Below are 13,745 nucleotides of genomic sequence, written 5' to 3'. Positions count from 1 at the left end.
TCGCAACTCCCAAGGAGTTAAAAATAATTTAAATATATATTTTTTGATTATTATTATTTTTTTAATTTAAATATATATTTTAATTACTTTCTATGTGAGAAAAATTCACAACTTATGCAAGTATCAAGTCTAACCATTCTAAATGTTATAAACTAAACATGACTAAACCCATGAATTCATCGCCAAAAGTTGGTTTCAGGTTGATTAAGCAGAAAATTTAAAGTGTTTTTTCAGCTGCACACTATGGACAAATATTAATGGAAAAATATCAAATTTTGCTTTTCACTGCAGCAATCTGGAAAAAACTTTTCCATTGCATCTGACTCTCTGGACCACACAATCACCTCCTTACTTACAAATTTGGATAAGTTATTGGAGTATTTCATTTAATACCCAAGAAATTTACATTTTTAGGGATAATACTACATCTCTATGACGACAACATATCTACGCCATTTAAAAATAAAGTTGTGATAAGCGCAATAATGCATCTTGAAAAGAAACTTAACAAAATGATAATTTGGTTTTTTTTTTGCAGCAATGCATGGAGTTGCCGATGGCATAGGATCTACTATTAAGCATTTAGCAAACAACAAAAGTCAGGAAAAATTGAAATCAAATCAGCAAATAATTTAGCGAATTCTCTTCAAGACATTAATTTCCTATACTTGTCAGAGAAAAAAAAGTCAGCATGCAATTGTGCCATGCAAATATCAAAAATTATCCAGCAAAAAAATCTCTAAACTCCACTGTCAGTATTAGTATCAAAGCAGAAAAAACTTTACCGTAATGCATTTGAAACAAATAAAAGGATGTAATAATTTATTTCAATTATCATTTTATTTCAAAGTATATTCTTATTTGGTTAATATTTTTGTTTTAGCAAAATAAATGGTTTGTAAATGTAATTATGATCGGGGGGTTGCCTATAAATAATGTTTTAATGCTAATATTTTATTTGGAGAATTATTTGGCAAGAGGGCCCATAACATTCATTCTAAAGGACCTTTTTTTTTTTGGACTGGTACCGACCAAGCTATTGCTTGGTATGGTATTGTATATATATAAATATATATATAAAACATAGTATATCATGACATTTAAAGATCATGGTAGATCAGTGATGGGTCCAGTCATGCATCCTTGCATCTGCACCCTTGTCACCCCATATATATATATATATATATATATATATATATATATATATATATATATATATATATATATATATATATATATATATATATATATAAATTAGTAAAAACACTTATCTATTTTTTAGTTTTCTTCAACAGCTTGTTTCTCCATCAGTAGGTTCATCAAGAAGAAGAATCTACTGATGGAGAAACAAGCTGTTGAAGAAAATTAAAAACTAGATAAGTGTTTTTACTAATTTATTATTGCTCTGTTTTTTAAGAACATTGAGTACTCTATTTGTTGAATACACCGACATAATTTATATATATATATATATATATATATATATATATATATATATATATATATATATATATATATATATATATATATATATTCTATGCATTTGCACACAGTATTTCCTGTCAATTCACATGTATTATTGCATACATATTGCATAACATTTAATTCTTATTTAATTGCTTAATGTAGATTTGTTAGTGATAAATAATTAGTCCATTATGATTTATACTTCATTATAAGAGTTAATATTATAACATATTATTAAAGTCATTGATGAAATTTAAATTATTTTTTTTTTATCTTTTTGATAGCAGAATAGTTTCCTATCCATACACCATGGATTTTTAAATGCTTCTGGTTTTTTTTTTAGGTTATCAATGGCTGCAATCAGAAAAAATGTCTCGTGTCATTTTTGATGCTCCCTCCAAGATGCCCAACAACCAACTATTAACTTATGCACATGTTATAAACAGAGACTGAAATGCGAATCAAACAAAAAAGATCCTCACATTGCATTGTGGCAGAAACAGTGTCAATGAAAGTAGAAAAAATATGGGACAAAGTTTCCATACCATATGTAAGATATTGCCATATTCAAGAAATGTTAAACAAGTACAACAAAACATTCATGAATTTGCTAAAGTTGTATAAATCAAGGAAAGACTTAGAACCATATAGAGAAAATATCGCAGTTTAAAGATAAATCAATCAAACTCTTTAACATTTCCTCCTGCAAAAGTTTTTGCATATCTCAATTGAACGTGACTTTCCAGAAAATCAGTGAGGTTCCCTGGAGTTGATGAGGTTGAATCCATTAGATTATAAAAATGGTATAGCCAAAAAGACAGATATGCAGCAACCACAAAAGGCAGATATGCAACAATCAATGCCATTAGTAACAAATGATCATAAACAGTCGGATATCTGTGATGAGATTTCTCATACAGAAGTAGAAATTGATACCAGCAATGACAACTCTGACAATGATTGTATGGGTTTTGATAAACAACAACTAAAATTTAATGACAAGCAGATGAGAGTTAAGCTACTGCCATAGCATATCTGACAGGGCAGCAGCAGGAATTGCCAGTGCTGTTTTTCAAGCACTGTTATAAAAATTCATAAAGAAGATGTTGAAAATTGGTGACAAAAACATTGTAAATAATGTGGATCATTATGTCCTAAACTGAGTAACAAAACCACTGTGCTATATTTTAATGGCTAAAGAGTACTTATCAATTGTGGCCAAATTAGGATCTACATATTTTGGTTACATTACACCAACCGCCAAAAAAAATGGTCAGGCAAAGTTATTGCAGCTGAGTTAATTGCACATTTGAATAAAAGAAATGTTGACACAGGTGGAATAAAAGCTGTATGTTGTGATGAAACACTAATATGGGCATTCAAGGAGACATCATTCGATTGCTTGAAGTGACATTACACAGACAATGGCTGAAACAATTTGTATGTCAGTTACACTCAAATGACTTACCACTAAGACATTTGTTTGAATATCTCGAAGAACCTAAATCACCTAAGTACAGATAAAAAATACCTGTTCAATTTGTGTACTACTGTAGGTGTTGAAATTTTTCCTGTCAACCATTCTTATTACAATCCTGATCTTATCAACCATTCAAGGTGCTTAACAATGGCTAATTGCATACTACATCTGTATGTTGTTACAAAAAGCCTGTTGGATGAATATAAGACCCTTGTTAGCTTTATTGTAACAGTTTACGCACCAGCATGATTTGAAATAATTTTTTTTTGACATTTCTGCAGTAAGATACTAAAATTACTCTATCTCAGAGATGGCTTAAGAAAGTTGTTGACCTAGCATTTTAACACATTGGATGACTGAAGAATGTGTTAATTTGTAACACATTCTTCAGTCATCCAGAAAATCTTATCCTCGCTATGCTTACAGATAAAAGCTTAGATATGCGCTAGTTAGCTCTGTAACGCATAAAAAAATCCAGAAAGTCGAAACATACAAGTTCAGTAAGATCTTTCTGTGCATCAGTAATCAACTTTAAAGCTACTAGCTACATAGACATAACTGATTGGCAGAAAGCTCTGATCACAAAGCTTTTGATTGTAAGGGACAATAAAGGAAATACTTTGTTAACTATGATCTGGAAACAAATATACCAAGACTGGATTTTGCCCGCTATCCTTCCAGAAGCCAGGCAGTAGAAAGACATATCAAGCTAGCCAGAAAAGCATTCGAAATGGTGTGTTGTCCAGAAAAATGCAACAGATTCATTAGAGCACATTTTTTATCCAAAATTATGGGCTATAGATCAGGTCGATTGTGGAATTTCAAAAATAATGTTATATGAGATGTAAAAAAAGAAACCATGAACGAAATTTAATTAAAAAAAATTATTTTTATCATCTTGCAAGCGCAAGAATATTTAGACAACTTCTCACAACAAACAATAACAAAAGTAGTAATCAAACTAAAGAAAAAAAAAATTAGCTAAAAAATAGTACACATTAAATAATAAAATAATAAAAATAATAGTTTAGAAAAATAATATTTAAAAAAATAGTATATATATATATATATATATATATATATATATATATATATATATATATATATATATATATATATATATATATATATATATATATATATATATATATATATACACACACAGAGCAACTTATGGCTCTTGCAAAGATATAATTTTTTCTCTCAAAAGTATAATTTTCATTGTAACAAAAGTGAAAAACACTAAGCCATTTTTCTTAAAAAAATAAATAAACTGCAATGTATTGTAAAAGGTCGTTGCAATAAAAAAAAAATTAAAAATGAGCGATGATTTAAATACAAATGTTTTTGATTGGACTAACTGATGAAATATAAAATTATTACACTTTAAATTATTGCATAATAATTTTTAATTTATATAATGAATTATATATTTTATATGATTATTTAAATATATTATTCACTTTTATAGTGGATTTTTTGATTGTTGTAATATTTCTTAAAATGCTTGCATTCTATTACAGTAAGAAAATGTAAAACATTTTTTATAAGCAGTAAAAACTGTTTTTATTCTTTCTTAAACTTTTTATCAAATAAGTAATGTTGTTAATAAATAAATGGATAGCTACTGTGAAAACCCAAAGACAATGCTCCTCTAAAGAATTTTTTGACAATGCAATAAATGACGCTTGTTATGCATATATTCTTGTAACAAGTATAAAACCAAGTTTTGTATTTAATAAACAACTTTTTTAAATAAATAGATAAATTGTGCAAAAACTAAAAGGTCTCATAAGAAGCTGTTTAGAAGAGCAGCTCGCTTGGCTCATCATGTTTGTTTTAGGAGAGCTTTTCTGCGCTCTTGCGCTCATTTACTCCTGCCGAGGCCTTTATATAAATATATATATATAAATATATATATGTAAATTATGTTAGTGTATTTTACAAATAGAGTGCTCAATGTTCTTAAAGAACAGAGCAATAAATTAGTAAAAAACACTTATCTAACTTTTATCTTCGACTTGAAGTTTCACCATTGCTGGATCATTAGGAAGAGTCTTCCTGATGATCCAGCAATGGTGAAACTTCAAGTCGAAGATAAAAGTTAGAAAAGTGTTTTTTACTAATTTATAAATATATATATATATATATATATATATATATATATATATATATATATATATATATATATATAAATGTATATATACATATATAAATATATATACATATATAAATATACATATATATATATAAATATATATAAATATATATATATATATATATATATATATATATATATATATATATATATATATATAAATATATATATAAATATATATATATATATAACAAAAAAAAAAAAAATTAAAAAAAAAATCACCTCTAGTAAATTTTTATTATTATTGAGCCTAAAAACAGCTTGAGGTTCTGCAAAAGTTGTCCATTGAAATGGTTCCCAATATGAAGTTTTTTTTAATAGTAAACTGCATGATAGACTATTAATAAGTGTTTGCTTATCAATTAATTTAATTGATCCAATGCTTTCGTAAGTATCTTTGTTGTAATTTTTAGAAATTGAAACAGAAAATACATAGGTTTGTTGCTCATTTTGTTTAACAACCTGAAATCTACAGTCTAAATAAATAGTTACAAATGCTTTACACACACTATGTATGTTTACATATATATATATATATATATATATATATATATATATATATATATATATATATATATATATATATATATATATATATATATATATATATATAATACAAAAGAAAGAATAACTATTATAAATAAATTAAAATAATATTAAAAAATATTAAAAAGCATTTTTAGTTGCAAAAAGTAAAATACTGCTTTAATTAAAAATATCAAACATAAAAAGTTGAAAAAAAAAAAAACTTATAGATAAAATTTAATATTATTCATACAATAATTATTTGTATCTTGTTACAATTGTTCTAATTTTTATATTTTTCCTTTACAAACTTTAATAGATAAATATAATCCATATTAAACTTATTAAATAATGCATACACAAAATAATCATTCAATGTTGTAACACAAAGTGAATTTTGACAACAATTTAAAACTTTGAAAACAACCAGGACAATATCCACCCCTATCACCAATAATTTGATGATTAGTGGCTCAGTTTAAAGAGATTACAATTGATAACTTACAGACAGAAGAGGACAACAGTTAGGGCTTTCAAAATCACCACTGCACGAAATCTTGCAGTCAGACCTAAACTTATTTCTGTACAAGATATAGTCAACAAAAAACCCATTAATAACCTTTAAATACTCCTGAGCGATACTAACATAATAAAATTACATGCTTTATTTTAAAACTATTTAAGTCAAACAGAGCTTATTTTGAGTTTCATTAGTAAGCAAAAGTGTAAGTTCTAGAAAATTGTAAATCTAAGGAAAACCCACTAAAGATTTTTACATAAATCACTCTATAGTACAGAGTAACAGTCCAACTCATCATTAAATATATATTTTTTCAGTGACACAAATAGAGACAAATTATTGAACAGTTTTTAATGTCTAAAACAAAACAATTAGAACAGTAAAATTTATCATTTCACAAAGATGGTACTTAAAGAAAATATGTTGAATTAAATAAAATGAAATGCATACTTGCAACAGATTTTTCCTGGCATTATCATACAGTCATTTTAATTGACAGCCTTTGAATTGTTTTTTAAGAAACAATTGAAGAATTTTATTTTACATGACATAGTTATATTACAAGGCATATTTTGAAAGATCTATTAATGAGAAAACATTTAATATGAATTTATTTCAAACAAATTGAATTTAAAATTAAAATAAAATTACTAGTTAAACCGAAAAATATTTAAAAAGTTAACCATTACCTTATTAACATAATAATATTATGAAGTTAGTAAATTAAAACAGTAACATAGAAAAAAAATAAAAGAGAAATAAGAACTAGGTAAAAAAAAACCTGATTAGACAAACATTAAATAAAAAGTTTAAAAAAGTCTAAAAAAGCTAAACAAATTATAAGTTAAAAAAAGTCTAAAAAACTTTTTCTTTAAACCAGGGCACAGTGATTTAGAAACACTTGAAATTTGGCCAAAATATAGTTTTTTGAGTAGCAAAACAATGTTATTAGCTAACTATTTTCTACAGTTTCTTATATTTCTAACAGTATAAAAAAATAAGTACTGAAATAATAGATTTAATGGTTAATTTTTATTTGAAAAAGACCAAAAACAGCTCTTTTCTATTGTTAAAATTTTATCATTATTAAAACTTAATTTTCTCCCTAAATACAAAATCTTTCATTTTTAATTTTTATTGTATACAAAGATAATAGATAAATTTATCTTAATTTATAAAAAAATGTAAATATGTATTAATACATCTTATAAAAAATGCATTTTAAAAATGCAATTTTTATGAGTTTAAATTGATTTTTATAGTGCTAGGACTTTTTACCTTGGACTTCCTTCGCGAAGCTAATTCTTTTTTTAAAGAGAGTTTGTATCATTCTGTTAGAAACTAAAAAAGTTAGCTGCCCCAACCTGCGCCATTTTCAAATAATGTGGTTTTAAAAAGCTGATTTTATAAAAAAATTAACGATGTAAAAGCTAATACGATATATATATATATATATATATATATATATATATATATATATATATATATATATATATATATATATACATATATATATATATATATATATATATATATATATATATATATATATATATATATATATATATATATATATATATATATATATATATGTTGTATTAGCTTAAAATCCAAGGAAGTCCAAGGTAAAAAGTCCTAGAATGACTTTTTAATTGGTTTATTTGTGATTTTTTTTTTTTTTAATTTGTATCCAACGGGATACTTGCTTCCTTTTTCTTAAAGAGTTGTAAAAAATAAATTTGATTGTAAAATGATTAAATGATGCCAAGGTTGGGATCATTTAATCATTTTACAATCAAATCACACATGGGATGAGTGCTCTCTTCAAAAACAATGTTCAATTGCTCTATATTCTTAAAAATGTTCTCAGCTTTCTCTCTTAATGTAATGATGATTTAGGGATGGGGAATTTAAATACCATGGGAAGTGTTTTAATCCCCCATTTGGTCATTTAAACTATTTTCATGACAACTTTATGTGTTGTTTAAGTTAGTTTTGGGGATATTGTGAACTGCAGTAACTACTTTTCTTAATAATTGTATAACTTTGTTATCACACACTGTTTTTCTTACTATTCTGTTTTAATTCATTAAAATATATCTATCATTATATCAATCATTAAACATCAATATTTTTCAATATATCATTTCACAGATTTTTTATCAGAGTTCAAAACCGCAATCATATTTTCTGTAGAACGTATAATTTTTATTAAAAGTGAATTATTTAATTATACAGCTTATTGTTTATTTGTTAAGGTTATGATTGGGTAAAAAATACCATCATAATCTTTCATCTAATCTTTAAATATATACCAGTTTGACTGGATTTTCTTGCTAGTTTTTAGCTTAAACTTTATGTGAAGTTTTATATTAATATAATACAAGAAACATAAGCTAAAACACATATCTCATTATTGTCTTATAACAACAATTGGAGTATGATGATGATGTATGATGATGTAGAATTATTTATGATAAAATCATAACATCATAATAAAATATTTATAATATATGATAATATCCGTTTTTATGATAAAACCATATATGCAAACACACAGGTTTATCTTGGTTGCCACCTAGATGACTAAAATAAACCATGGACATCAAATCTGCTCTACTTAGCCGTTCAAACAATTTTTAACAAGGGAGAGGGGGGAGAGGTCAAGAAAAGTTGACACCAACAACGTTATTTAAAAAAATAAATTTAGTTATTTAAATTATGGAATTTAGGCAGTATTTAGAATTTTGTTTTACACATGCAATCTTCAGTATTTTAATGAAACTAACTATATTCCTACTTTTAAAAACCATATTGTGCTTTAAAAATACCCCACACATACAGAAATAAATATACACACACATTGCTTAGTCGTAACTCTGTTATTTTTTCAAAGTTCTTGTTTATTGGTCTGCTATGAAAACAAATAAAGATTTATGTAAGTACACAGTCTATATTATATTATCTAAATGTTTATACCAGGGGTCAGTAACCTACTGCTCGCAAGCCAAATTTGGCTCATTCGATTTCAAGATGCAGTAGAAATATGATTATAATAATAAAATAAAGATGTTAGTAGCTCTTCCGTTGTAAAAGATTGCTGACCATTGATTTATACATATTTTTAAATGCAGTATTTTAGTATGCAGTTATACTAGACTTTACTAAAAACAATTTGCTTTCACTGTGAAATTGGATTAGATCTAAAGTAAAAGTGAGAAGGATTGAAACAATCACAGATTGTGACTTTGCACTGTACATTAATTATGATAAATATTTAACACTATCTAGGACTAGGACTGTCGACGGGTACACAGGTATCCATTGGTTACTATTTGGGTTGCCTCATCAAATGATGGGTAACCGTTAGCCATGCAAAAAAATAATATTTCATAATTAACAGATGATTAGTTATATATATATTTTTTAAGTTAAAAATGGTTAATTGTAATAAAATTTAAAAATATAAACTTGGTATGCGAAAGAAGATCTTGAAGATCTTGTTGTAAAAAATTTCAATAGTTACCTTTTCTTTATCATAGTAAGAATTTCTGAGAACATTGAACATAACGTTTGGAAAGTTTCAGACTTATATTCAATTTATATTTGAAGTTTAAAGTATTTTAATTTTCTTTTTTTTTTCTCCACAAACTTAAAAAATATTTATAAAAACAAATAAAAACCTCATTTATAGAAAAACAAACAAAAATTAAATAAAAGTTACCATTTGAAATTTGCAGATCATCAACACACGATGCAGATTTTCCAACACCATAAAATGTTTTTCCCCATTCGCATTTGCAGCTACAGCAAGTTGATTTTGCAACACCACTATTCCCAACATCAAAACAATAGCTTTTGTAGGGCTCGCAATTGTTTTCGCAAGATGATTTTACAAAAAAATCACTATCAGTTTGGCGAGTAACACTTTTAAATAAGCCATGAATCAAGATTTCATTGAATGCTACAAAAACTATAGTGTGTAAATAATACTTATTCATTGTATTAAAACATCATAAATATTCATTCAGTCCATTCATCAACCATTTACTCATTGTATGACAAACATTGATTTTATATAAAACTAAATAAGATACATATATAAAGTAAACATTTAATATTATTTTTAATTTTAAAAATGATCAGCTCGAAATCTCATTTTGTCTGATTTAGTGATTAAGTCATCAGAACTCAGAATTTTGACCCTCAAAATATCTCATAACCAAGGCATATATATGTGTGTGTGTGTATATATATATATATATATATATATATATATATATATATATATATATATATATATATATATATATATATATATATATTACTAATTTAATGTTTTACTAATTTATCATTATACTGCTCTTTAACAACAATTTAACTATATATATATATATATATATATATATATATATATATATATATATATATATATATATATATATATATATATATATATATATATATATATATATATATATATATATATATATATATATATATATATATATATATATATACATATATATATATATATATTTATTTATTTATTTCAAAATTAGTATAAAGTCCATATAAATATAAATGTACATTAAATAACCCATGTCCTAAAATGTTTATATTGAAGAATACAAAAACAATTTTATGTATATATTGTAGTGTAACTACATCAGGTTCGTCATGTTGACACAGGAAAGCTGCACAAAGCAGCTGGTCAAGAAAACTATGATGCAAATTTTTTAAAGAAATGTACAGAAGGTGAGTCAACTACTTCCTGTAAAAGAGCGCCCCAGTATTTTTAATTTAATGTTGAAATTAGTAGAGTTTGAGGGAAATAAAAGTTGACTTCATCAATCTGGTGAGTAAACTTGAGCTGTTGGATTAGGTCCCTTCTTTTCCTGTAATCCTTAAGTGATGTTAGTTTCAGCATTTGTAATCTTTTTTTTCATACGGTAGATTTTTTATCTCAGATATTGTTTTCGATACACCCCTTTGAACTTTCTCTATCATCGCAATATCTTTTTTTAGGTGAGGAGACCAAACCTATACTGCAAAATCTAGATGTGGATGAATGTATGCAAGGTACAGTGTTTTCTATAAAACTAGTCTGTCTATATATTATTTATATATATGTATATATGTATATATATATATATATGTATATATATATATATATATATATATATATATATATATATATATATATATATATATATATATATATATATATATATATATATATATATATATATATATATATATAGATAGATAGATAGATAGATAGATAGATAGGTATATATAGATATGTATAAACACACACACACACACATATATATATATATATATATATATATATATATATATATATATATATATATATATATATATATATATATATATATATATATATATATATATATATATACACATATATATATATATACACACATATATATATATACATACAGTATTGTGCAAATTAATTGCATCAAACATTTTTTTCTTTTTTGTTTTATACTGTGTTTTCTATAATTTAACTGTGATAAGAAGGATAAATAAATTTAAATAAAGTAAATGAATAAATATGGACACTACACCAAGAAAAAGATCTAAAATATTAACTTTACTTCAATATTCTGATAAATCTCAACGGTAGCCAAATTACGTTCAGTAAACCAATCTACAGTTAGCCGTGTTAAGAAGCATTACATTGCAACAGGTAGCTTGTCACCATTAAGGCAAGGAAAATGTGGTCGAAAATGAAAGACTTCAGAAAGAGATGACCAATATCTGATGCTGGAGAGTATCAAAAATCCAAAAAAACCAACTAATGAATTATATAGCTATGCATGACATCCATGTCTGCTCGAGTACTGTGCGGAGGAAGTTGATAGCTGTTAGAAGGTTTGCCAGAAAACCTTCTAAAAAACCATAACTTACAGATGTCATGAAGAAGCATCTCTTGTGGGCAAAGGAATACAAAAAGTGGACTAAAGAACAATGGAGAAGGGTAAGACAAAATGTGTTTATTAAATTTACAGCTATTTTATTTATTATATTTGTATATCATACTATTTTTAAATTGAAGGTATTAAATTGAAGAGACTTAATAACAGTTAACTTGTTTTTATATTGATTGGAGATTTTATTTTTGGATGAATCACATTTTGAAGTGCAAGGCCAGCGGTCACAGTTTGTTTGTTGTTCTGATGGTGAGCCTATACGACCTGGACACATTGAACAATATGCCAAGCCTCCAAAAAAGAAGATGTTTTGAGGTTGTTTCTCTGCTTTTGGACCAGGAAGACTCTACCCAGTTACTGGAATGATGAACTCTGACATTTACATTGAGGTTCTGCAAACACATTTAATTCCAGAGATGTTAAATGTGTTTCCAAATGGAAACGGAATATTACAGCAGGATTTAGCCACATGCCATATTTCCAAAAAAGTCAAGAAACTCATGGTAAAAAATAATATTTAAACCCTTGAATGGCCTGGCAACTCCCCTGATCTTATTCCAATTGAGAATCTCTGGGCAATTGTAAAAAAAAGACTGCGAAAACATGACTGCACAACTAAAACTAAGCTTACCACCACTATCCTTCAGATTTGGATTGAAGACACAGAAATCCAAAACATTTGTAAAAATTTATTGGATTCCATGCCAAATCGTGTGCAGAAAGTCATACCAGCACGAGGAGGACACATAAAATATTAGTGCATGAGTTTTTATTTTATTAGAGCAAGAAAACTTAAAATTTCCTGGATTTTTATTGTTTTTAATTTTGATGCAATTAATATTCACAATACTGTATATATATATATATATATATATATATATATATATATATATATATATATATATATATATATATATATATATATATAATACCATTAATTTAATTACAAATAAATCGTTTTTAAAAAAAACCACAAAAACGCAAATTTAATTGACCAGAATGTTTTAAAAACATTCAGAATGTTTTTAAAACATTCTGGTCAATTAAATTTAACAATATAAACAATGTTTTTATTTTTATTTTTTTTAATAAAATGTTTTTATTTTTAATTTTTTTAATAAAATGTTTTTATTTTTATTTTTTTTTACTGTAAATCATGCGCGGAGTGTTGCTACATCGACTATCTTATAGCCTGACTCGCAAGGGAGTGCTGCTACATCAACTGACAAATAGCCTGACTCGCAAGGGAGTGCTGCTACATCGACTGACAAATAGCCTGACCCGCAAGGGAGTGCTGCTACATCTACTATCTTTTAGCCTGACCCACAAGGGAATGTTGCTACATCGACTAAGGGTTTGGTTGGGGCAGGCAGTCTATCAATTAATAAAAATAAATAATTCTGGTCTTGCATTTTAATTTTTACTTTTTGTCAACAAAATATGGAAAAAACTTTCGGACAACATCTACGGGTTGTATATATATATATATATATATATATATATATATATATATATATATATATATATATATATATATATATGTATATATATACAGATATATATTTCGAGTGTGTCTAACAGCAGAAGCATTAAAGTAGAAAAAGTGTCTAATAGCACTAGAGTGTATATATA

General features: G+C 25.7%; 1 protein-coding gene across 1 annotated transcript in view; it reads right to left on the bottom strand.

The window, feature by feature from the left end:
• LOC105845692 (uncharacterized) overlaps nucleotides 1-10,244 on the bottom strand; it is a 32,795-nt gene extending 22,551 nt beyond the window's left edge. Inside the window, exons 1-2 of the mRNA XM_065818527.1 lie at nucleotides 9,875-10,244; nucleotides 5,328-5,581 (exon numbers count right to left, since the gene is read on the bottom strand). Of these exons, the coding sequence (XP_065674599.1) occupies nucleotides 5,328-5,581; nucleotides 9,875-10,151 (531 nt within the window). The 5' untranslated portion in view covers nucleotides 10,152-10,244. The remainder of the gene's footprint in view (nucleotides 1-5,327; nucleotides 5,582-9,874) is intronic.
• Between the last annotated feature and the right edge of the window lie 3,501 nt (nucleotides 10,245-13,745).

This window comes from Hydra vulgaris, chromosome 14, assembly GCF_038396675.1.
Source record: "Hydra vulgaris chromosome 14, alternate assembly HydraT2T_AEP".
In the NCBI taxonomy this organism is placed as follows: domain Eukaryota; kingdom Metazoa; phylum Cnidaria; class Hydrozoa; order Anthoathecata; family Hydridae; genus Hydra; species Hydra vulgaris.
The sequence above is the reverse complement of the archived record's forward strand: the minus strand, read 5'-3'. Positions and strand labels throughout refer to the sequence as shown.